Genomic DNA, 26,664 nt, shown 5'->3' with positions numbered 1-26,664 from the left:
TCAGACCACCCACCCAATGTCTAATAAAATGCGTTTCACTGGAATAATTGAGAAACAAAATACAGATCCATCATGAAGCCGTCATGGACTGCAGAGGGATCTGTAGAAATAAGTCACTGGAATTTCATTATTATGATAAACTAAACTAATGTCCTAAACAAACCGCAAAATCCCTGAACATGGCCCCAGAACGCGATAACATAACGTGCCAAAAAGTGAGAATAAAGCAAAATGACAAACCTCCTCTGGGTAAAAATACTGCAGGTGGTTAAGAGGGAAGACTGATTCAAAGCCGTCTCTAAAGGAGTCGAACTGTCTGGAGACGCCTTCATTCAATGCCCAGTATATTACAAGCTGAAATAAAATACAGGAAGATGCATGTAATCTTTCGGTTACCATATGCTTCAGACGTCGGCTACTGCCGTAATTGCCTGCCAATGCCCCAGACAGAACGGTGTTTCCCACTGCTAAATGAGATAAACCAGCAGACGTCGTCATGCTGTGCTACATTTCAATTCCATCTGGCCACAGAGCAGTCTGGCCCGGGCAGCGCGCAACGCCGGCGGTCTTATCAAGGTAAAACAACTGCCCTACATAGAAGACGACACACTCCCCAAATAATATGAAAGGGGTTTAGGCTGAATCCCAATGATATCTCGTAACCCAAACTGTAATCTGACTTATAACCAGTGGATTGTGCAGCTCCCCAATATAGAAAAGCCATTTCCGGCTGGGGACACAGAGGATACCCGACGACCCGGAATCAAGTTTTCCCATGTTATAACCAACATCGCAGTGAACATTAGGCGTGCCTTTTAATTTTTTTAAATTATCTAGCTTAAGGGAATCTGCCACCAGGTTTTTGCCACCTCATCTGAGAGCAGCATAATGTACAGAGACCCTGATTCCAGCAATGTATCACCTAGCAAGAACTACTGTAGCTTTGATAATCTCCTGATAAAACAGCGATTTCAGAACAGAGGACTAGTACACCAGCTGTCAGGTTGTCCACCATTCATGAGCTTTGTAAAACACTACCCTTACCACTGATTGTGGCATGTCAAGGTTGGGAATTTAGGGGAGACCACAAATTGGGTCCCTCGTCTGGGTCACAGAGGTCGGAGTTCAAATCAAATCTGCGCAGATGTATGTAGGAGGAGCAATAACCACACAGAGACGTGTCTCTATTCGGGAGAAGCTCAATGGTCTTCTGATTCGTATATTGTAAAACATTCACAGTGACACAATTCAACATTTGACCTTGTGACAGGAACAAGGAGTAAAGATAAAGCCCCAGCTTCACATCCCAGCTGGTGAGAACTAGTGTTAGGCCGGGGCCACACGGGGCACTACTGCGATGCTCGCATGACACTCGGCTCGTGCTGGCAGCACAGCAGGAGGCAGGTGTCATGCTAGTATCCCTGCGACTGAGGTCCAACTGTGCGAGCGGACCACAGCTGCAGGGGGGCGGGCTGGCACTGAGGGGGGGGGGGGGGGGGCGGGCAAGCGCTGCGGAGGGCCGGCACGGAGGAGGGGAGGGAGGGATTTATCTCCCTCTCTCCTCCGTTGCCGGATATTGCCATTCTCGCTCTGCATGCGTGTTAAACCGGTGTACTGCGAGTGCAGTGTGATTTTTTTCTCGACCCATTCACTTGAATGGGTGCGAGAGAAATGAGTCTCGCATTACAGTCGCAGCATGCTGCGATTGTTTTCTCGGTCCGATTAGGGCTGAGAAAATAATCGCTCATGTGCGCTGACACACAGGCTAGTATTGGTCCGAGTGGAATGCGATGTTTTATCGCACTCCACTTGCAACGATTTTCTCGCCGTGCGTCTTAGGCCTTATAAATACCTTTGTCCATTGTTCATTCTGGCTTCGTTATCTCCATTAACACCTTACTGTACACACATCTTAGAATCATATTATGGCATCTATGCGATTGTCATATAGACACACAGATAATTATTCAACTACATTTATATGTTGATTATTTACACACACAGATGATCTTTTTGGACAATTGGCCTATAGCCCAGGTCTACCCTCACAGGCATCATTCTGTGTACCCTATGCATAGGCAGAAAGCTGCAAATCAGTGGTGAGGGCGGGGTTATACAGAGTGCAGCATTCAGTAAACAGCTAGATCAGCAGCAGGTAAAAACAGGGATTTTATAAAAACTTCAGTTCAGTAAGTGACACATTGCTGGACTCAAGGTTTTTGCCTCTACATACACTATTCTCAGATGGGGTAATTGGTGATAGAGTACATGTAAGGCAGTATTTCCCAAACTGCAATCCTTATTCCCACCCCCACATATCATGTTTTCAGGATTTCCTTAGTAGTGCCCATGAGATTGCTTTATTACCAAGACATCAGAAAATATTGCACATATGAGGGAATCCAAGGAAATCCTGAAAACATGATCTGTTGGGGGCCCTGAGGACTGGAAACACTAAGGGAACATGCCCACTGCACTTGTAGCATACAGAAGGATTTCCAAATGTACAAACGCAAGACGCTGTATCGGCATACGAAGCACAACACCGGCCAGGTTTACTAATAATGCACTTTGTGAGCCCCTGTACAGAACAATGTAACAGATGATACCGTCCTCACTAGAAAGAAACACATATACAAACACATTACTCTGATTTAAGCCATAAGGACTGGTCACCTCCTTTGGGCTGCATTTGACTCGAGAAGAGTCCGGACCAAAGCAAAGTCACAGAAAGAATTGCAATTTTCCACTATGTATAAAAAATAAACCCCCCCAAATAAATGTGACATAACGCTGCTCATACAATGACTGAACATGGTGTAGCTGGTTTGTGAGAAGCGGAGCCTGGAGATTTATATCCTCTATTCTCGGCAGGGTGTGCTGTATGCATAGACCGTAATGCAGATACACTGCACAGATAGATTGACTCGACACTGTCCAGGAGGGATGGAGAGTCCAGGCTCCTGAAAGTCACAGGCATAATGCCAGTAATAGAATACAGATTAGCAGAATTAAATGTTGGCCAAGAATGTTCTACCTCTTCGTTACTTTAGCTGTGAGGCTCCCATTTCCTCAAGGTCCAGTTCACTTACCCGAACATACTCATCCAGATTGTGAATGGTGACGGGCACATCCTTCCCTCCTTTCTTCAACTCGATATTGGGAAATCCTGGTAGTGTGAAGTCTAATCCCAGATCCTCTATAGAGCAGCCATTCATGTTCAAACTTTCAAGTGCAAATTGCAGACTCTCTTTGGCCTATAATGAAGCGGACACAGGAACATTAAGAGCTACACAGTTCTAAAATATTAAGGCTCCTTCCTTAAAACAGGCCATGAATACGACAGACGATCAGCTGCTTGAAATAAACAGGGCAGAGCTTGACAGATCACATATAACCTGTGGACAATTGCATCTTTTTGTTTTTTTAGAGATGATATTCACCTCTAACCCCCGCACAACGTTTCATCATTCCTCAAAACTAACTTTCTATATTTTCTGTTACAACCAAGTTGGTTAAGTTGGGTTTAATAAGCACATACGCCACCTGGTGGCAGATCAGGGTAACAAGAGTAAGGGCTCTCATCTAGACCTGACCTCCGTCTACTGTAGAAACCATGGAGTATACACAAGGACTAATTCAGATTAATAATGGTCTCTACATGGAGGACATAATCGGGGGTTTCCATCTAAGCCCACATAAAAAGCAAACAACAAAAACGTGAATCACATATAGGCCCCGAGTGATCCATTCTATATAATGGGACAGGACGGAGTCACTGTAGACTCCTTTCCAGGGGGTTTGTCTCTTTTAGGTGGACACAATAGTGTGGTAGATTATGGTTTTGGGTTTGCCTAAAAAGATGGACACTGTTGGAACAGAGTCAGAACCATTATACTGAATGGCTGTCAGGGCTTCTACCTGGATCACATTTTGTGTGTGTGGATTTAGACAGAATTATTGTGAACAGAAGCCACCCACAGATGCCAAACTGAAGCACTAGTCATCCTCAGTATGACAAGGTTATAAAAAAAAAGACAAAAACCAAACAAACCCATAAGATGTGTGACAGTCTACACTTCATATTACTGTATACCATTGTATGGAAAACCACAGCCTACTATCTTCCATAGCTCTGAGTGAGGTCTCATTAAGACGTCCGTGTTTTTTTTGTAAATTGGCGTGAGTATCATCAGTGCTTTTCATCAGGTACCAGTTTTCACCATCAGAGTTTGGCAACAGTTTCATCACTTTTCGTACGATAAAAAAAAAACAAAAAAAAAAAAAACAAAACACAAAACAAAAATTGATGGAGGTTTCTCAAGCACCTCCCATCAAACCGCCTGTGAAATGTGTACAGCCGGTGGATGCCTTCAGGGAGCCGTCTGATTATTTCCATGGACTCCGTTGCGTTGTCGCGTTTGATCCTACACTTGGATCACAATCAGACAAGTCTCTGTGCTTTTGTACACATCACTTATTGGGAGGAAACATTAGGACATGTGAACTACCCCATAGGATTTGCTCCTTTAATATGCTATGAATAAAAACCAACAGATCGCACTCGTATGAGAAAAGCCAACATCTGCACGAGTCCTAATACTGATGGGTACGGGCTCTATAGGGGTAAAGTAAAACTGTAAAGTGTGGCGTCCATGTCGGCAGCCATCACACCACACACGCACGCACTTTACAAACATGCTGTGAACTTCTCATGCAGACCCTCCACTACCCGGTGCAGACATTTGCAATCTGAAGCAGTGATGGTTTAAGAAAAAGTAACAATTCAGCCAATAGAAGGATCTTCTACTCATATAGAGAACACAAGGTACATGTCACATTTTTATGAAGGAGTCAATAAGAAGTGTTTTTGAGCCAATATTCAATGTATAAAGATGGTTACACGTATATCACATCATAACGTGAAGGACTCAAAATAATACCAGTGCCTTATCCTGTTCCAGTCTTTTCTTCTGCCTCACGATTTCTTCCAGATGATAAACAGATTTTGCCACCACTGGGTCAATGTTGACCAAATCATGCGAGGCCAAGGAGGATTCCTGTCTCAACATCCATTTGTAAAATGGGAGTCCAAGAGGAATGTCCACCTAGGGAATAAGCACTTGTGGGTTAGATCTAGGCAGACCGCACAGCACCACACTGTTCTGTGTAATTACTTTATATGGAACTCTAGAATGTGCAGAATTTGTCTTCCTAAACACGGTTGTTGTATGGGTAAGAGACTCGGATTTGCTCATACGGCGAGACACCGGTTAGCACTCACCAGTCTGAAGTCCATGATGGCTTTGGCCATTAATTTCCCAAGAAAACGGAACTTCATTTTCACTTTAGCGATATGTGCTGGTTTAGCAGTCCGACCAAAGGGAAGAGCAAACAGACCCTGCATGTTGTGAACGTACTTGGTCCCTTCATGACTGCCTGAAAAGTAATTTTTTTTTTTGTTACTCAGAATTTCTGCTACAGATTCCCTGGGTCTATCAGATACGAACTAAACTAATATGAAAGAAGCTTATCAATTATAACATAGCACAACTCCAAGCACTCTCAGGGTCTATCAATTTGCCCCCAAGCTGAAGTGAATAGAAATGAGGCACGTCCCACTTACCTTTAGGATTAGCGAGTGTGATTTCTTCACCTCTCCATAGGCCAAGGTCAGCTCTTTGTAATTCCTGAGATACAAGTGCATAAAACTCCAAAGTGGGTCCCAATCCAGTTCCAACCTATAAAGTGCACACCATGAATGTCAATCTTCAAAAAAGAAAAAAAGTGGAAAGCCACAAAACGCCTTCTACCAAGTCTGTACCATAACTCCTAGTAACAGACTGCTTTTCCTAGCATAAATGATCATAAGTGTAAGAAGGGGGCAGACAGCGTATTAAAGGGGTTGTCTAGTGAGAACAGGTTACCTATCCACAGGGTAGGACACAACATGGATCGGTGAGAGTCATAGTGCTGGAATCTGAGCAAATCAGCAGAAAGAGGACTTTTTATCCCCAACAGGTAATTGTTATTCCAGTTACAAAATGCCTGATCATCACTCCATTCATTCTCTAGGAGGCTACCCCAAAAAGCTGAGCACTATGCTCATTGGCCCCATTGGGAATGAATGGAGTGGTGGTCAGACACACGCACTACTGGTCCAGTCTTAGTGCCTCATTCTGCTGATCGACGCGGGCACCAGTAGTCGGACCCCACTGATCTGAAAGTAATCGCCTATCTTTTGAATAGCTGAGGAAGAGGCTATCTGGTGAAAAGAAGTCATGTATGGTTTCCTCATTCACCGGTGGAGTCACTATTGCTGTATTCCTAATATGACGTGGAAAATGCTAGCACAAAAGGATCATACTATCTAGAACCACTGTGGAGGTTGTAGCCCTGGAAGTTTGCATGAGCATATGTACATGATTTTCAAAATCCAGGCAGTTTTATATAGAGCTACTTCGTAATACTGTATTTGTAGCTGCACTACACATATACAGTATAAAAAAAAAAAAAAAAAAAAAAAAAAAAAAAAAAAAGATAAAAGGAGTCACTTACTTCATTCTCATACTGGATCTCCAGCATAGCTCGTGAGCTTCCTAGGTCCTGCATCACAGACTCCGCTTGCTTCAGAAGCTCATCTCTATTCACAGTGCGCTAGAAGAGAAATGATACGAGTGCGGAGATCAGCCGGCTGGAGAATCGCACATTAACCCCGCTCATGTTCTGCCTACAGTAGCGGTGGTGAAACTCCAAAATAACAATTCGGGCAAGACAGTATCTGATTGTAATACACACAGCTCTAGACACAGAAATAAAGCCTGCGGTGGTATGATCTGTTCATTTAACTGGAGTAAATGCAGCAGCCTGATCCCCAAATCTTACTTTTTTCCTGTCCAGTCTGGGGGCCACCCTGCTGTCCTGAGAATCTGACTGGTTGATTTCGGGGTTAGTGTCAAGCAGTCTCTGCATTGCCCGATCTCTGTCAAATGCAGTCACGTAGAACAACATTTGTCGTGTGTCAAACGGAAAGAAGAATGGGCTGAAAAGAAAAGACTTGTGTCATTCTTATGAAATTTGTTACACATGAGATTATATACAGAAAAAAAAATGGAGTTTATTGAATGCAGATAGCCACAATGTCTGCACCATTTACACACCGAAAGCAGCAGGAGAACTTACCAGCTCTTCCCGAGCTCGGTCAGCCAAGTGGGTATATTCCCTGTCATGATGACCAGAGGGTCTTGCAGCTGTCTGTTTGCCTTTGCAGTCAATTTGCTATTGATAAACTCTGACGTGGGAATAATCTCTTTGCAGACCGCATTCTATGAGGAAACATGGTGTTAGCATCCTAATAATGTGCCATAAAGAACGCAACAAACATCCCTCCAAAGGCCGTACCCAGGTAATCACTGCGAGGATGGGGGGTCACACGAGTGTATAAAAAGAAAAGATTGGTCCCATTCTCATCCAGAAAAGTGAGACTACTTTCTCCCTGCCCATTGTGTATTGTCCATAAGCAATCCGTTATTAACTGAGCAGCTATTAACCTTTTAGAGGCCCATTTACAGCTTCTCTTCTTACAGAACTGTAATGTGTCTGTAAAAATCGGATGATATACTAATGGCCCTTATGGTAGCCTTATGAACTGTACCGATTTCAGAGTCAAACAGCTGTATTTGGCATGCTGCTATTTATTTCTGAGAAAACAAAAAAAATAAAATAAAAAAAAGCAGCTGTGCCCTGCCTCATACATGCAATCCGTTCCCCCCCTTCTGTCACTCAAAGCTATACACTCGTGTGAGCGCGTCCTAACAGTGAGCATACTTGGAAAAGTCCGGTCTTGGCAGCCGTAAAAGAAAAATACATGTTAAACACACACCTCATGAGTTAGATACACACTTTTTTTTTTTTTTTTTAATTTGTTGGCTAGTCTGCTTAACCCCTTAACGACCGCGGGCCGTAAAATTACGTCCTAAATGACATAATCTTACTGCCCGCGGTCCTCCGGCGGCAGCATGCCGCGATCGGCACACATCTCAGCTGATTTTCACAGCTGAGATGTGTGCCTGCTAGGCACGAGCAGAATCGTTATCTGCTCGTGCCGATTAACCCCTTATATGGCGCTGTCAATACATGACAGCGCCATTATAAGCGCAATCGCGGTAAAGTTTTACTTACCGCCGAAACTGGAAGTCACGTGACGCGATCACGTGACTCCCGATAGTTGTCATGGTAGTACAGGGTCATGTGATGACTCCTGTACTACACATGAATTGGTTTCACTTTCGCTGTGCCCGGGGCACAGCAAAAGAGAAAGACAGCGTATCTGCTGTTTACAGCCTTCCAGCTGTGATCAGCAGATACTGCAGAGCGATCGGAATGCTGATCGCAATAGCCCCCTAGGGGGACTAGTAAAATAAAAAAAAAAAAGTAAAAAAATAAGTTTTAAAAAATTAAAAAAAACCAAAAAAACCTAAAAGTTCAAATCACCCCCCATTCGCCCCATTGAAAATTAAAGGGTTAAAAAAATAAAAAATATACACACATTTGGTATCGCCGCGTTCAGAAACGCCCGATCTATCGAAATATAAAATCAATTAATCTGATCAGTAAACGGCGTAGCGGCAAAAAAATTCCAAACGCCAAAACGACGTTTTTTTGTCGCCACAACTTTTGCGCAAAATGCAATAAGAGGCGATCAAAACGTAGCATCTGCGCAAAAATGGTATCGTTAAAAACGTCAGCTCGAGACGCAAAAAATAAGCCGTCATTGAGCCTAAGATCCCGAAAAATGAGAACGCTACGGGTCACGGAATATGGCGTAAAACGTGCGCCACTTTTTTCGGACAAACTTCCGATTTTTTTTTAACCCCTTATATAAAAGTAAACCTATACATGTTTGGTGTCTACGAACTCGCACTGACCTGAGGCATCACACCCACACATCAGTTTTACCATATAGTGAACACAGTGAATAAAATATCTCAAAAACCATAGTGCTATCGCACTTTTTTTGCAATTTTTCAGCATTTGGAATTTTTTTGCCATTTTCTAGTACACAATATGGTAAAACTGATGGTTTCATTTAAAAGTACAGCTCGTTCCGCAAAAAATGAGCCCTCACATGACCATATTGACTGAAAAATAAAAAAGTTACGTCTCTCAGAAAAAGAATGGCGAAAAAAAAAACGGAAAGCGAAAAATCGGCCGGTCGTGAAAGGGTTAAAGAAAAGGAAAAAAAAAAAGCAAGCAAAAAAAAAAACAAAAAAAAAAAAAGTCCCCGAAATACAGTCCACATACTTGACGGAAGAGCTAGTTTAAAAAGGAACCAACCACCAGGTTTTTGCCCTATAAACTGGAGGCAGGGCCATAATGCGGTAGGATGCTGATTCAAATAATGCCTTTAGTTGAAAAATCTGAGGCTTTACTGCAGAGCAAACCTTGTCCAAACTTTCCAAAATGATTTAATATGTACACAGGCCTGCGCATCGGGCAGGGACTCTCTGGGTCAGGTCCTCTGGGATGATTTCTCCTCCTGCCTCGACTACTTTTCTTTAAGCTTTGCGCGGCTGCCAAAACCATTACCGCTGTTGGTGGCACTTGCACTTTGCTATTGTGACATTGTCTTCAATAAAATGGCACCGGAATCTGTGCATGTGCGTACCGCGATCTCTGGTGCTATTTTACTGAGCACACTGTGGAGATGACTTAACGGCAGTGCATGTGCTGATAAAAAAATAAAGAAAATTCAGCATATGCTGCAGCCGCTCCGGAGATTGTGGTACGCACATGCACTGAATCCAGAGTAGTTTTATTGAAGACAATGTCACGATAGTAATGCGCATGTGCCGCCAGCAGCGGTAATGGTAGTGGCGGCATAAAATGTAAATAAAGTAAAGGAGGCAAGGCAGGAGGACGAATGTTAACAGAGGGCCTGACCCACAGAGTCCTGCCCCGATGCTCAAGACTGTGCGCAAATTACATCATTTTGGAAAGCTCAGACAAAGATTGCTCTACAATAGAGCCTCAGATATCTCAACTAAAGGTATCATTTTAATCAGCATCCTAGCACCATTATGACCCTGCCTCCAGTTTGAAAGGCAAAAACCTGGTGGCTGATTCCCTTTAACAGACAGCCCCTTTAAGATAACTAAAAGGTAAACCTGCAAATTAACTGCAGTGTAACTTACATCAAACAGGTAATGCCAGTATCTGCTGATGGCATGAAGGACCCTTAGAAGAATCACCACATCAAGGGAGGGATCATCAAATGTGATATTTTCAGGTGGGGAGGAGATGAGGTAATTGTCTAAAGGATTAGCAATTTTTGGGCAAACACCATCTGCATAAAGAGAAAAAAAAAAAACAACATTTTTATTAGTCTCCATGAAAATTTCCATAACAAAACAGAAAACACATACCAGAAGAATTTTTTTAATAAAAGGTTTGACAAGTTGCTTTGGCAACTATCAAGTCTCAGTTGTCAGTTTCAAGAGATTATATTCCACTTACTTCTAGAGTTGTTAGAAAATACAGATACACAAGACAAGAGTGCAATGGCCCATTGTGAGATGTGACCTTACCGTGCCACAATTCATCATGTTTCTTTGAATTCCTAGGAGACGTTTTGGTTGGCGCAGTTTGGGCACGACCTCGCTTGCCACCTACTGTATCCTTCGTGCTTTCCTCTTCTTCTCTAACTGGTTTGTACCTGCAATCGACAGATATTGCTGATATCGCTCTCTAATGTAAAAGGAGTGTAAAACGAAAGATAGGGGCGTTCTGATGAAGCTGTATACACAAAGCAGGCCCTCACCAGATCGTGTGGGTCTTGGTCCAGATACCGGCTCTTCCTAGAGGATTACTTTCATCATCCGTGGACTCTCGCTCCTCCTCGGTCTGTATGCTATACTGTCTCACTGCTTGATATACGGTCATGTTGTAAGGAAGTAAGTGATCACCTATGTAAAACTGCAGCCGGTGTCGTACATTTCCTGAATTTAAAAACTGAGCCGCCTGTGAAGACAATATCACAGACAATATGTATCTGTCCAGAAGTATACCTTCTTTTGTAAGTTGGTGCTTAATGACTAATCATAATATCTTACCAATGATTCATCAATTTCTTCATCAGAGCCATCATCATCACTGTCCTCATCATCTTCTCTTACTCGGCCATAACCTAACATTCCAAAAAATAAAAAAAAACAAAAGCCATGAAAGACTTCGTAATAGTGCCATGTGAAATGTGCAAAGCAAAAGCCCAATTAAAGCATCTAAAGGCCCAGTCGCACGCAATGACATATCTAACGATATATCGCCGGGGTCATGGATTCCGTGACGCACATAGTTAGCGACGGCATCGTTAGCGACGTCATTGCATGTGACGCCAATGAACGAGCATTAACGATGGAAAATACTCACTAAATCGTCCATCGATGACATGTCATTGATTTTCAAAAAAACGTTGATTGTTGAGGTCACAGGTTATTCGTCGTTCCCGAGGCAGCACACATCGCTACGTGTGACACCGCGGGAACGACGAACTACAGCTTACCTGCGTCCGCCGGCAATGAGGAAGTAAGGAGGTGGGCGGGATGTTACAGCTGCTCATCTCCTCCCCTCCACTTCTATTGGGCGGCCGCTTAGTGACGCCGCACGAACCGCCCCCTTAGAAAGACGTTGCTAGGCAGGTAAGTCCGTGTGACGGCTCCGAACGATATTGTGCACCACGGGCAGTGATTTGCCCGTGACGCACAAACGAGGGGGAGGGTACGTTCGCAAGCAATATCACTACGTGTGACGGGGCCTTAATCTAAGATACATGTTCGAGTAAGAAAGATGAGGACTCACCTCTGACCACCAGATATCGCTCAATCGCCTGCACAAGAGCCAGGGGATCTATTTTAACAGGTCCGCCTTTCCACTGCTTTACATTAGTGCACTCTGGATGTCTCTGTAGTTGACATTTAAGCTGATGAGTATTGAAAAACTTTAGAGCTTGAGACCCCCTGGCAATGGAGATAAAAGAAAAAATATATATATCAACACAGAGGAGGAAAAAAAAAAAAAAAAAAAGACTAATGCTCCGGTCACACAGGCATCATGATTTATGTCCATACAGAGGCCACACTGAGTATGGGGACGCGTTCTGCAATTAATCCCATTGACATAATAGCAAATCAGACTCCTGGTTGCAAATAGCAAATTAAATTTGAGAGTCTTATAATGATCTTGTTCTGGATCCCATCTACAGAGGGCAAAATAAGTATTTGATGCACTGCCGTTTTTGCAAGTTTTCCCACCTACAAAAGAGTGGAGAGGTCTGTAATCATTAATAGAAGGAAAAAGAAATCCAGAAGATCACATTGTATGATTTTTAAATAATCTGCATGTAAATACTCTTGTCATTATTCGGCATGAAAGTATTTCCAATCGATTTTTCTGGCTAACACAGTGCCACAATATAATTTTATATTGTACATCATTCTGCTGGGTCTCCCAATAGGAGCTAGAAGAAAAGGAATTTACGGTAAGTAAACAAAATTCCCTTCTTTGTCGCTCCATTGGGAGACCCAGACAATTGGGACGTCCAAAAGCAGTCCCTGGGTGGGTAAAAGAATACCTCGATAAAAAGAGCCGAAACGGCCCCCTCTTACAGGTGGGCAACCGCCGCCTGAAGGACTCGCCTACCTAGACTGGCGTCTGCCGAAGCATAAGTATGCACCTGATAGTGTTTCGTGAAAGTGTGCAGACTAGACCAGGTAGCTGCCTGACACACCTGCTGAGCCGTAGCCCGGTGCCGCAATGCCCAGGACGCACCCACGGCTCTGGTAGAATGGGCTTTTAGCCCTGAAGGAAGCGGAAGCCCAGAAGAACGGTAGGCTTCAAGAATCGGTTCCTTGATCCACCGAGCCAAGGTTGACTTGAAAGCCTGCGAACTCTTACGCTGGCCAGCGACAAGGACAAAGAGCGCGTCTGAACGACGCAGGGGCGCCGTGCGAGACACGTAGAACCGGAGTGCTCTCACCAGATCCAAAGAGTGCAAATCCTTTTCACATTGGTGAATTGGATTAGGGCAAAATGAAGGTAAGGAGATATCCTGATTGAGATGAAAAGGGGATACCACCTTAGGGAGAAATTCCGGGACAGGACGCAGAACCACCTTATCCTGGTGAAAAACCAGGAAGGGGGCTTTGCATGACCGCACTGCAAGCTCCGACACTCTTCGGAGTGATGTAATCCTGAAGACGCTAGGAGCCAGGACTCAATGGCCACACAGTCAGGTTGAGGGCCACAGAATTCAGATGGAAAAACGGCCCTTGTGACAGCAAGTTTGGGCGGTCTGGAAGCGCCCACGGTTGACCCACCGTGAGATGCCACAGATCCGGGTACCACGATCGCCTCGGCCAATCTGGAGCGACGAGAATGGCGCGACGACAGTCGGACCTGATCTTGCGTAACACTCTGGGCAGCATCGCCAGAGGAGGAAATACATAAGGCAGTTGAAACTGCGACCAATCCTGAACTAATGCGTCCGCCGCCAGAGCTCTGTGATCCTGAGACCGTGCCATGAAGGCCGGGACCTTGTTGTTGTGTCGTGACGCCATGATGCGGCGCGGACCGAGAGGGGCCTGGAGGCGACGAGCTAACGGGGACCGGGGCCTGTGTAAGAACCGGTCTGGACTGCAAAGCTTCTAGCAGCTTGGCAGACCATTTGTCCATAGACTGAGCCATGGATTGTGAAAGTGACTCAGAGTTTCTCAGCAAACTCTGTCCCTGCCGCCTGGACAGGGGGAGCAGGGGGGTCTACATGAGCCGAGGGGCCCACTAGTGACCGAGGCTCCGGCTGAGCAAGCGAAACAGGGGCCGAGCATTGCTCACAGTGAGGGTAGGTGGAACCCGCAGGTAACATAGCCCCACAAGAGGTACAGGTCGCAAAAAAACCCCTGTGCCTTAGCACCTTTGCTCCTTGTGGACGACATGCTATTGTCTCCTAGGAGAGTGATCACTGAGGGTATATGGGAAGGGGTATACAGCCCGACCGAACAGAAATATGTATATAAATACGTATCTATTCCGGCACCCTGGGGGGGACCAGCACCGGGTGACCGGTGTGGCTGACCGACCGCTAAAAAGCGGAGTGTGTGTCTTTCAGATTCCCTGCCTTAGGTCTCCCAGAGCTGCAGAGCTCTTCTCTGGTAATCCTCCACCGGCAGAATGCCAAAAACATGGCTGCCGGAGCTCTCAGGGGAGGAGTGGAGCCGTGGGCGGTGCTAGAAAAGTGCGGGAATCTGGGGTCCCCACAGTGATCAGTGAGGGGGGAGGAAACATACAGGATGCTCCGGCCCTCACAGCAGACGTCAGGCCGGCCGTCCCGCCCTTACCCCTGACAGGCAGGCCCGGGGGCGGGATTTTTGCTACTAGGCCGCGATGAAGCCGGGGACTAAATTTAAGACCGCGGCCGACAAGCAGGCGCGGTCGGCGCGGAAGTCCGCCGGTCTTTACAAATCAGCAGCTGCTGCAGCGTCCAGGAAGAAAGCGCTCCATGCACAATCCCCATGGGGACACAGAGTACCTTATAGATGCAGGGCCCGGTCCCTGAGGATGAATAGATTCCTGTCCAGCAGATTCCCACAGGGGCTGCGGAGGGAGCCCGGTCCCAGTGAATGGATGACCGGTCAGGATCCCACTTCTCCCAGAGCCACTAAGGGATGGTGAAGGAAAACGACATGAGGCTCCGGCCTTTGTACCCGCAATGGGTACCTCAACCTTAACAGCACCGCCGACATAGTGGGGTGAGAAGGGAACATGCCGGGGGCCCCGTGGGGGCCCTCTTTTCTTCCAACCGACATAACTAAGTTGAGAATGCATGAGTGGATGTGTGCCTCCTTCCACACAAAGCATAAAACTGAGGAGCCCGTGATGCACGGGAGGGTGTATAGGCAGAGGGGAGGGGTTACACTTTTAAAGTGTAATACTTTGTGTGGCCTCCGGAGGCAGAAGCTATACACCCAATTGTCTGGGTCTCCCAATGGAGCGACAAAAAAAAATAACTTAATATTTGGTACAGAAACCTTACATTACAGAGGTCAGACGTTTCCTGTAGTTATTGACCAGGTTTGCACACACTGCAGCAGGGGTTTTGGCCCACTCCTCCATAAAGATATTCTCCAGGAATTTTAGGTTTCGGGGCTGTCACTGGTCAACATTGAGTTTCAGCTTCCGCCAAAGATTTTCTATTGGGTTAAGGGCCTGAGACTGGCTAGGCCACTCCAAGACATCAAAATGGGTCTAACGGAGCCGCTCTTTAGTTGCCCTGGCTGTGCATTTAGAGTTATTGTCATGCTGGAAGACCCAACCACGACCCATCTTCAATGCTCTGAGGGAAGGAGGTTGCTGGGACAAAACCTCACAATACATGACCCCATCCATCCTCCCTTCAATTACGGTGCAGTCGTCCTGTCCCCTTTACGGAAAAGCACTCCTAAAGTAAGGTTTCCACTCCCATACTTAATGGTTGGGACAGTGTTCTTGGGGTTGTACTCATCCTTCCGCCAAACACGGCAAGTGGAGTTGCTACCAAGAAGTTCTATTTTGGTCTCATCTGACCACATGACCTTCTCTCATGCCTCCTCTGGATCATCCAGAGGGTCATTGGTAAACTTCAAATGGGCTTGCAGATGTGCTGGTGTGAGCAGAGGGACCTTGTACGTTCTGCAGGATTTTAATCCATGATGGTATAGTAGGTTAATAACTCTAATCTTTGAGACTGCGGTCCCAGCTCTTTTAAGGTCATTGACCAAGTCCTCCCGTGTAGTTCTGGGCTGATTCCCAGACCTCTCCCAGAATCATCCCTAACCCACAGAGACAGATCTTGCATGGAGCCCCAGACCAAATAAGATTGACAGTAATCTTGTGTATCTTCCATTTTCTAATAACTGCGCCAACAGTTGTCGTCTCCTCACCAAGCTGCTTGCCTATTGTCCTGTAGCAAATCCCAGTCTTGTACAGGTCTACAATTTTATCTCTGGTGTCCTTAGATAGCTCTTTGGTCTTGTCCATGGTGGAGAGGTTGAAGTGTGATTGAGTGTGGATAGATGTAATTTATAGCGGTAACAGGTTCAAATAGGTGGAACTAATACAGGTAATGAGTGCAGAGCGATGAGTGCAGAGCAAGAGGGCTTCTTAACCCCTTTACCCCAGAGCATGGTTTTCACTTTCATGACCAGGCCATTTTGTTAAATCCTGATCGGTGTCACTTTGACAGGGTATAACTGAGAATCACTGGGGTCCGTTGAAGCGTTCCAAACTGTTTTTTTTCAGGACATATTGTACTTCATGATAGGGGCAAATTTAAGATGACATTTTTTACATTTGTGGGGGGAAAAAAAACCCAAAAAAACCCTGAAATTTTGCGAAAAGTTTGCAATGTTCAAACTTTGAATTTTTATGCCCTAAAATCCGACAGTTATGACACAAAAAATAGTTAAACATTTCCCACATGTCTACTTTACATCAGCACAATTTTTGGTAAAAAAAAAAAAAAAAAAATTGTTAGAAAGTTAAAAAGGACTCAAAGTTAAAAAGTTTATCAGCAATTTTTCCAACAAATTTTTTTTTTAAGGAGCTCATCACATTTGAAGTGACTGAGCAGCCTAGGTGACAGAAAGTACCCAAAAGTGCCACCCATTCTGAAAGCACTCACAGTACTGACACTACCTTGCACTTCATGCATCTGGCATGTTATGCGAGGCTTTCCGTACGTAACTGGGTAACCAGAGGGTTGCCATGGTGGTGACCTAGGGTTATCATATGAGCAATCGGGTTCCTGTGATCGCATTACAGGGACCAGATTGCTCAGGGGAGGAGCGCGATTCTCTTGCTGATTCCTCAATGCTGTGATAACTATTACTTGCTGCATTTAGGACGTTAAACCGCCAGAAGAGGTGCAGGCACCGCTCCTGGCAGTGAGAGCCGGGTCTCGGCAATAAGATAAGCTGCAGATCCAGTAGCGATAGCAGGGGTACAGCGCATGAACCCCTGCGATTGCCAGGACATGCTGTGTACGTCTTTGGTCGATAATGCCAGGACGTACCCAGCAAATCCAGTGTTGGTAAGGGACTAAAGAAAAAAAGAGAATTTTGTTTACTTACCGTTAAGTTCCGACATGGGAGACCCAGACCATGGGTGTATAGCTTCTGCCTCAGGAGGACACACAAAAGTACTACACTAAAAAGTGTAGCTCCTCCCTCCGAGCATATACACCCCCTGGATGACCAAATCTAGCCAGTTTAGTGCAAAAGCTGAAGGAGGACATCCACCCACAAGTAGAGATAGAGGTTCCGGTTGTTCCGGGTTTTACTCTATCTACAACAACAGCCGGTGAAAACACACGGAACAAGAACTGCCAACAGGCAACAGGGAGGGTGCTGGGTCTCCCATGTCGGAACTATAAGAAAAAAAATTTACGGTAAGTAAACAAAATTCTCTTTTTCTTCATCGTTCCTTAAGGAAGACCCAGACCATGGGACGTCTCAAAGCAGTCCATGGGTGGGAAATAAACAGAAACCTGAGAAGTAGGTAAAACCTAACTTCACAAATGGGCGACAGCCGCCTGAAGGATGCGTCTGCCCAAGCTCGCATCTGCCGAAGAACGAGCATGCACTTGGTAGTGCTTCGAAAAGGTGTGCAGACTAGACCAAGTGGCAGCCTGACAGACCTGCCGAGCCGTAGCCTGGTGCCTGAAAGCCCAAGAGGCACCGACAGCTCTGGTCGAGTGCGCCTTAATCCCCGGCGGGGGAGGCACCTGAGAACATTGGTAGGCATCGGATATGGCCGACCTAATCCAACGAGCTAGGGTCGGTTTAGAAGCCGAGAGACCCTTGCGCTGACCTGTGGTCAGCACAAAAAGAGAGGTGCACCGCCTAAGAACAGCGGTGCGTGACACATAGATCCGGAGCGACCGCACCAGATCTAAAGTATGCAACGCTTTCTCAAAGCGATGAACAGGAGCTGGACAAAAGGAAGGCAATGAAATGTCCTGGTTAAGGTGGAAAGGAGACACCACCTTAGGGAGAAAGTCCGGAGTCAGACGGAGAACCACCTCGTCTTGGTGAAAAACCAAAAAGGGTGACTACGAAGAGAGCGCAGCCAAATCAGAGACTCTGCTGAGAGAAGTTATGGCCACCAGAAAGACCACTTTCTGTGAAAGTCGAAACAAAGAAACCTCCCTAAGAAGCTCAAAGGGGTTTTTTTTTAAGGCCGTGAGGATCAGATTAAGGTCCCAGGGATCCAAAGGCCGCCGGTAAGGAGGAATGATGTGAGATGCGCCCTGCATGAAGGTGCGCACCTGGGCCAGTCGGGCGATACGCCGCTGGAACAACACTGACAGAGCCGAGACCTGTCCCTTGAGGGAATTGAGGGATAGTCTTAGCTGCAGACCGGACTGTAGAAAGGACAGGATGGTCGGCAAGGAAAACTGCCAAGGAGCATGGCCGGAAGAGAGACACCAGGATAGGAAAATTCTCCAAGTCCTGTGGTAAATCCTGGCCGAGGAAGACTTCCGAGCCTGAGTCATAGTGGAGATGACCTCGGAAGGAATGCCTGAAGCCGTCAGGATCCAGGACTCAAGAGCCACGCCATCAATCTGAGAGCCGCAGAATTCTGGCGGAAAAGCGGACCTTGTGAGAGAAGGTCTGGGCGGTCCGGGAGATGCCACGGCACCTCCACGGACAGACGGAGCAGGTCTGGGTACCAAGCTCGCCTGGGCCAGTCTGGAGCAATGAATATGACCCGACGGCCCTCCATTCTGATCTTGCGCAGGACTCTGGGCAAGAGAGCTAGAGGGGGAAACACGTAGGCCAGACGGAACTGGGACCAATCCTGAACCAGTGTGTCCGCTGCCAAGGCCTGAGGATCGTGGGAGCGAGCCACGTAAACCGGGACCTTGTTGTTGTGCCGGGATGCCATTAGATCCACTTCCGGAGTGCCCCACTTGCGGCAGATTGACCGGAACACTGCCGGATGCAGGGCCCACTCGCCTCTGTCCACGGTTTGACGGCTGAGATAATCTGCCTCTCAGATTTCTACGCCTGGGATGTGGACTGCGGATATGGTGGACTTGGAGTCCTCCGTCCACTGAAGGATACGTTGAACTTCCAACATTGCTAGGCGGCTGCGAGTCCCGCCCTGGTGATTAATGTAGGCAACTGCTGTCGCGTTGTCTGACTGGACTCGAATGTGCTTGCCCGCCAACAGGTGGTGAAAGGCTACGAGAGCTAGGAGCACAGCTCTGATTTCCAGCACATTGATCGAGAGGGCCGATTCGGACGGAGTCCAAGTGCCCTGTGCTCGGTGGTGGAGAAACACTGCTCCCCAGCCGGAGAGACTGGCATCCGTGGTGAGAATCACCTAGGACGGGGCCAGAAAGGAGCGTCCCTGGGACAGAGAGAGGGGCCGAAGCCACCACTGAAGAGAGCTCCTGGTCTGTGGCGACAGAGCCACTAGCCTGTGCAAGGAAGAGGTCCGCTTGTCCCAACAGCGGAGAATGTCCAGCTGCAGAGAACTCTTTGAAATCAAAAATCAGATGAGAATGCATGTGTGTGTGACCTCCTGAACACAAAGCATTGAACTGGCTAGATTTGGTCATCCAGGGGGTGTATATGCTCGGAGGGAGGAGCTACACTTTTTAGTGTAGTACTTTGTGTGTCCTCCGGAGGCAGAAGCTATACACCCATGGTCTGGGTCTCCCATAAGGAACGATGAAGAAATAACAGGTCTGTGAGAGCCAGAATTCTTGCTGGTTGTTAGGTGATCAAATACTTATTTTATACAATAAAATGCAAATTAACAATTTTTAAAAAATCATGCAATGTGATTTTCAGGAATTTTTTTTATCCTGTGTCATAGTTGAAGTGTACCTACGATAATTACAGACCTCTCCATTCTTTGTAGGTGGGAAAACGTGCAAAATCGGCAGCGTATCAAAATTATATACAGTGAGTAAAAGTAGTAACAAGACTGGACAGTAAATACGTTTTAGTAGTTTTACAAAACACACGATTGAATGGAAAGTGCAGTAATTTACAAATCCTTCACGTGCTGCCTACCTGCTCCCTGTACCATTACCGCTGGGGAAGTCGTGCACTTTGACCGGGAACTGCTCCATCTGGCTGAGGCAGTTATTCATCTTGTGTACCAGCGCCAGCAAATGTCCGTTTTCTGTCAGCTCTATCCTTCCCAGCGGCTCCTCTCCTGGAAGCTGTAATATTAATATTTAGTGAAAAACATTAATCATCTCCAACACCCAGAACCGTTCTGTCCAGCTATAGAAGGTACAGGACTGAACGGTCACTTCAAAAGGTAGCTTAATCTGCAATGTGCACTTCCAAACCGCACAACTGACCAAGGAAAGAAATATTATAGAGGGTCGGCACTAAGTGTAGCGAGGCATCACCTATCCGCAGGCAGCAGAGTACTGAGGGTCTGAGCTGGGACCCTCACTGATCTAGAGGTGGTGACTGAGATGCACTGTACTGGCCCATGTCCACCAGCCCTATAGACAATACATAGAGCATTTCAGAGGTCTTGTCATCGGATGGGAATAACAATGCATTTCTTTGCTTTTCTCCTTTGCTGCCCAGAGTCAATCTTTGAGCTTAAAAGTGGTCCGTTCTCAAGTTATTGATCATCTATCCTTATTGCTGTTGTCTTCGTCTGACAGAAATCAGCGCCCTGAGCCGTTACAATGCACGGCTCCGGTCAGCCGCTGTGGGGTGGTATTGCTGATCGGATCCTGTGCTCCTGAACAGCGGCTGCTCTGCAGAACCCGTCAGCGGCTGCTACAACGATGAATGGAGCTGCACAAGGCAACCCTGCTAAACGTGTATACATCCCATCCGGCTGCCGAAAGATAAAAGTCATCAATATTTTGTCACCTGACAACTCTACTAGCCCCTTCACTACTAGGCAACTTTCTCTTTTTCATCCCCTCCTTCCAAGAGCCATAACTTTGCTTTTTTTGTGGTTTTTTTTTGGCTTTGTTGACAGAAAAATAAACCACAAACAAACCCAAAAAAACCACATTTATTGTGCCATATATTGTACTAGAAAATGGAGGGGGGAGGGGAAGAGAATACAAGACACCAAGCACAGTGACACTAAAAAAAAAAAAAAAAAAAAAAAAAAAAAAAGTGCAACTCCTGCATTGTTTTTTTTAATTTACCATGTCCACTATATCGTAAAACTGACCTGGCACAGATTCCACGGGTCAGTGAAAATTTGTACATAAAAAAAAAAAAAAAAAAAAAAAACTATACATGCTTGGTATTCTTTCATCAGTGGAGGGGGTGGGGGGGTGAGTGTTATTTAACCCCTTAACGACCTTGGACGTACTGAGTACGTCATGGTGACATGGTGCTAAAGGACCCATGACGTACTCAGTACGTCCTGGCGAAATCGCGGTCCCGGAGCCCCGGGGAGTGAAATTTATTTACTTAAACGGTGGATTCGGGAAGGAGGGGACCTCTGCCTGACGTCAGGAGGGGTGGTGCCTCCTCCCCGAACCTACAGAGGCTGTGATTGGCTGACGAACGCCGCTCAGCCAATTACAGCCACTGTAATGTTCCAGCCATTGAAAATGGCTGGAACATTGAAATCCAGCCCTGATCAGTGCTGCTGTAGCACTGGCCATTGGCTGGAGCTGGGTGATCGATGCTTCACCCGCCCCCAGCTCTGATTGGAGAGACCGGTCTTGTGACCGCTCTCTCCAATCAATGTGGATCTGCGGCCTGTGACCGTCCCTGGAAGCCGAAGCTCTGCGGGTGCCCATCGGTAAGTTGCTGCCCCCGCTCGCCCGCCCCTGTCCCAGCCGCTCGCCCGCCCGCCCGCCCCTGTCCCAGCCGCTCGCCCGCCCGCCCGCCCCTGTCCCAGCCGCTCGCCCGCCCGCCCGCCCGCCCCTGTCCCAGCCGCTCGCCCCTGTCCCAGCCGCTCGCCCGCCCGCCCGCCCCTGTCCCAGCCGCTCGCCCGCCCCTGTCCCAGCCGCTCGCCCGCCCCTGTCCCAGCTGCTCGCCCCTGTCTCCGATCGCCCCGCCGCCACGCTCGATTTACCGCTGTCCCCGCCGCCGCTCCGATCCACCGCTGTCCCGGCCGCCGCTCCGATCCACCGCTGTCCCCGCCGCCGCTCCGATCCACCGCTGTCCCGGCCGCCGCTCCGATCCACCGCTGTCCCGGCCGCCGCTCCGATCCACCGCTGTCCCGGCCGCCGCTCCGATCCACCGCTGTCCCGGCCGCCGCTCCGATCCACCGCTGTCCCGGCCGCCGCTCCGATCCACCGCTGTCCCGGCCGCCGCTCCGATCCACCGCTGTCCCGGCCGCCGCTCCGATCCACCGCTGTCCCGGCCGCCGCTCCGATCCACCGCTGTCCCGGCCGCCGCTCCGATCCACCGCTGTCCCGGCCGCCGCTCCGATCCACCGCTGTCCCGGCCGCCGCTCCGATCCACCGCTGTCCCGGCCGCCGCTCCGATCCACCGCTGTCCCGGCCGCCGCTCCGATCCACCGCTGTCCCGGCCGCCGCTCCGATCCACCGCTGTCCCGGCCGCCGCTCCGATCCACCGCTGTCCCGGCCGCCGCTCCGATCCACCGCTGTCCCGGCCGCCGCTCCGATCCACCGCTGTCCCGGCCGCCGCTCCGATCCACCGCTGTCCCGGCCGCCGCTCCGATCCACCGCTGTCCCGGCCGCCGCTCCGATCCACCGCTGTCCCGGCCGCCGCTCCGATCCACCGCTGTCCCGGCCGCCGCTCCGATCCACCGCTGTCCCGGCCGCCGCTCCGATCCACCGCTGTCCCGGCCGCCGCTCCGATCCACCGCTGTCCCGGCCGCCGCTCCGATCCACCGCTGTCCCGGCCGCCGCTCCGATCCACCGCTGTCCCGGCCGCCGCTCCGATCCACCGCTGTCCCGGCCGCCGCTCCGATCCACCGCTGTCCCGGCCGCCGCTCCGATCCACCGCTGTCCCGGCCGCCGCTCCGATCCACCGCTGTCCCGGCCGCCGCTCCGATCCACCGCTGTCCCGGCCGCCGCTCCGATCCACCGCTGTCCCGGCCGCCGCTCCGATCCACCGCTGTCCCGGCCGCCGCTCCGATCCACCGCTGTCCCGGCCGCCGCTCCGATCCACCGCTGTCCCGGCCGCCGCTCCGATCCACCGCTGTCCCGGCCGCCGCTCCGATCCACCGCTGTCCCGGCCGCCGCTCCGATCCACCGCTGTCCCGGCCGCCGCTCCGATCCACCGCTGTCCCGGCCGCCGCTCCGATCCACCGCTGTCCCGGCCGCCGCTCCGATCCACATGTGGGGGGAGGGTGGCTTGCAGTGCTCCACATGTGGGGGGAGGGTGGCTTGCAGTGCTCCACATGTGGGGGGAGGGTGGCTTGCAGTGCTCCACATGTGGGGGGAGGGTGGCTTGCAGTGCTCCACATGTGGGGGGAGGGTGGCTTGCAGTGCTCCACATGTGGGGGGGAGGGTGGCTTGCAGTGCTCCACATGTGGGGGGAGGGTGGCTTGCAGTGCTCCACATGTGGGGGGGAGGGTGGCTTGCAGCACATGTGGGGGGGGAGGGTGGCTTGCAGCACATGTGGGGGGAGGGTGGCTTGCAGCACATGTGGGGGGAGGGTGGCTTGCAGTGCTCCACATGTGGGGGGAGGGTGGCTTGCAGTGCTCCACATGTGGGGGGAGGATGGCTTGCAGTGCTCCACATGTGGGGGGAGGATGGCTTGCAGTGCTCCACATGTGGGGGGGAGGGTGGCTTGCAGTGCTCCACATGTGGGGGGGAGGGTGGCTTGCAGCACATGTGGGGGGGGGAGGGTGGCTTGCAGCACATGTGGGGGGGGAGGGTGGCTTGCAGTGCTGCAAGCCACCCTCCCCCCACATGTGCTGCAAGCCACCCTCCCCCCCCCACATGTGCTGCAAGCCACCCTCCCCCCCCCACATGTGCTGCAAGCCACCCTCCCCCCTCCCCCCTCCATGTTCTGGGGCCCCCCCTCCTCCATGAGCCATCTCTCTCTCCCATCAGACTCTGCCCCCCTCCCCGATCTGCTGCCTGCTCTCTCCCATCCTCTTCATCTACTGCCCCCTCTCACCCTCCTCAATCTGTTGCCTCCTTCATCTGCTGCCTCTTCTGTCTGCTGTGATCCTGCTGCCTAGATCCATCCTGTAAGGTAGGTATCCCCATCTCACCTCCCCCCCCCCCCCCATCCTCTGCCGCTCCTCCACCCGCTGCGCCATTTCCCATCATCCATCCGTTGCGCCCTTTCCCATCCTCTGCCGCTCCTCCATCCGCTGCGCCATTTTCCATCTTCCATCCGCTGCGCCCTTTCCCATCCTCTGCCGCTCCTCCATCCGCTGCGCACTTTCCCATCTTCCATCCGCTGCGCCCTTTCTCATCTGCCGCCCCGCCCTCTCGCATCGCATTATCCAGCGCAGTTGCTTGCTTCCAGACTGGAGTGGATGATGCGATGCGAGACTCGTGCATTGCTCTCACGTTTGGCACTGGTCTTAGTGGCAGGCGCTCATATTTTTTTTTTTTTTATTCATTTTTTTTTTTTTTTTACTGATGTCTGTATTTTTTATTTCGCCAAACTAATTTTTTTGTATGGGGGGGGGGGGGGTCTAGTTTCCAAAATGGGATCACATGTGGGGGAGCTCCATTGTTTAGGCACCTCAGGGGGTCTCCAAATGCAACATGGCGTCTGCTAATAATTCCAACCAATTTTACTGTGAAATGGCGCTCCTTCTCTTCTGAGCCCCGCCGTATGCCCAAACAATTGATTTCCACCACATATGAGGTACCTGTGTACTCAGGAGAAATTGCACAATACATTTTATGGTGCATTTTTTCCTGATACCCTTGTGAAAAAAAAGCTACCTGTTTGAAAAAACAATTTTGTGGTAAAAAAAATAATAAAATATTTTCACGGCTGAACATTACAAACGTTTGTGAAGCCTCCAGGGGTTCAAAGTGCTCACTAAATAGCTAGATAAATTCCATGAGGGGTCTAGTTTCCAAAATGGGATCACATGTGGGGGAGCTCCATTGTTTAGGCACTTCAGGGGGGTCTCCAAATGCAACATGGCGTCCGCTAATAATTCCAACCAATTTTGCTGTGAAATGGCGCTCCTTGCCTGCCGAGTCCTGCTGTGTGCCCAAACATTTGATTTCCACCACATATGGGGTATCTGCGTACTCAGGAGAAAATGCACAATACATTTTATGGTGCATTTTTTCCTGATACCGTTGTGATAAAAAAAGCTACCTGGTTGAAGCAACAGTTTTGTGGTAAAAAAAATTTTTTTTCTTTTCACGGCTCAACGTTATAAACTTCTGTGAAGCCCCCAGGGGTTCAAAGTGCACATCAAACATCTAGAAAAAATATTTGAGGGGTCTAGTTTCCAAAATGGGGTCACTTGTGGGGGAGCTACATTGTTTAGGCACCTCAGGGAGTCTTCAAACCCGACATGGCGTCCGCTAATGAGTGCAGCTAATTTTGCGTTCAAAAATTCAAATGGCGCTCCTTGCCTTCCGAGTCCTGCCGTGTGCCCAAACATTTGATTTCCACCACATATGAGGTATCTGCGTACTCAGGAGAAAATGCACAATACATTTTATGATGCATTTTTCCTGATACCCTTGTGAAAATACTAATTTTTATGGCTAAAGTAACATTTTTGTGTTAAAAAAGTAAAATTTTCATTTTTTCGTCTACATTGCTTTGGTTGCTGTGAAGCTCCTAAAGGGTTAATAAACTTCTTGGATGTGGTTTTGAGCAGAGTGAGGGGTGCAGATTTTAGAATGGGGTCACTTTTGGGTATTTTCTGTCGCCTAGGTTTCTCAAATCACTCCAAATGTGATGTGGTACCTAAAAATTTTTTTTATGTAAATTTTGTTGGAAAAATGAGAAATTGCTGATGAACTTTGAACCCTTCTAACTTCCTAACGGAATTTTTTTTTTTTTCAAAAATTGCGCTGGTGTAAAGCAGACAAGTGGGAAATGTTATTTAGTAACTATTTTGTGTGACCTATCTCTCAGATTTATGGGCATAAAATTTCAAATTTTGAAAATTGCGAAATTTTCAAAATTTTCGCCAAATTTCCGAAATTTTCACAAATTAACGCAAAACATATCGGCCTAAATTTACTACTGACATGAAGCACAATATGTCACGAAAAAACAATCTCAGAATCGCCAGGATCCGTTGAAGTGTTCCAGAGTTATAACCTGTCAAAGTGACACTGGTCAAAATTGCAAAAAATGGCCGGGTCTTTAAGGTGAAAACAGGCTGGGGGCTGAAGGGGTTAAAAAAAAAAAAAAAAAGAAATTTGTTGAAATTTTTTTTATATATTATAAAATAAATATTAATAAATTAATAAAATATTTGACGCTTTAGTCACCATTTGTCAGGACTTGAAACCTTCTCATTTTTGGGGATCTGGGGCTCAGTGATTACTTATTCTTTTCGCCCTGAGTTGACGTTTTTTCGCCATTTATTGCATTTAATTGCAATGCTGCGCCAAAAACAAACGTAATCCTGAACTTCTGCTGATTTTTTTTTTTATTAAGCATTTTACTGATAAGATTATATTAGGATTTTAATAGATTGGATATTTCTGAA

At 48.2% G+C, this 26,664-nt stretch overlaps 1 protein-coding gene across 1 annotated transcript in view; it reads right to left on the bottom strand.

Annotated features, from left to right (window-relative positions):
- TRIP12 (thyroid hormone receptor interactor 12) overlaps nucleotides 1-26,664 on the bottom strand; it is a 221,968-nt gene that overhangs the window by 11,705 nt on the left and 183,599 nt on the right. Inside the window, 14 exon segments of the mRNA XM_075341548.1 lie at nucleotides 241-354; nucleotides 3,093-3,257; nucleotides 4,944-5,108; nucleotides 5,285-5,439; nucleotides 5,627-5,741; nucleotides 6,559-6,657; nucleotides 6,886-7,042; nucleotides 7,183-7,325; nucleotides 10,194-10,345; nucleotides 10,587-10,714; nucleotides 10,820-11,019; nucleotides 11,112-11,185; nucleotides 11,857-12,014; nucleotides 20,115-20,266. Of these exon segments, the coding sequence (XP_075197663.1) occupies nucleotides 241-354; nucleotides 3,093-3,257; nucleotides 4,944-5,108; nucleotides 5,285-5,439; nucleotides 5,627-5,741; nucleotides 6,559-6,657; nucleotides 6,886-7,042; nucleotides 7,183-7,325; nucleotides 10,194-10,345; nucleotides 10,587-10,714; nucleotides 10,820-11,019; nucleotides 11,112-11,185; nucleotides 11,857-12,014; nucleotides 20,115-20,266 (1,977 nt within the window).

The sequence above is a fragment of the Anomaloglossus baeobatrachus genome, chromosome 3 (genome assembly GCF_048569485.1).
Source record: "Anomaloglossus baeobatrachus isolate aAnoBae1 chromosome 3, aAnoBae1.hap1, whole genome shotgun sequence".
In the NCBI taxonomy this organism is placed as follows: Eukaryota; Metazoa; Chordata; class Amphibia; order Anura; family Aromobatidae; genus Anomaloglossus; species Anomaloglossus baeobatrachus.
The sequence above is the reverse complement of the archived record's forward strand: the minus strand, read 5'-3'. Positions and strand labels throughout refer to the sequence as shown.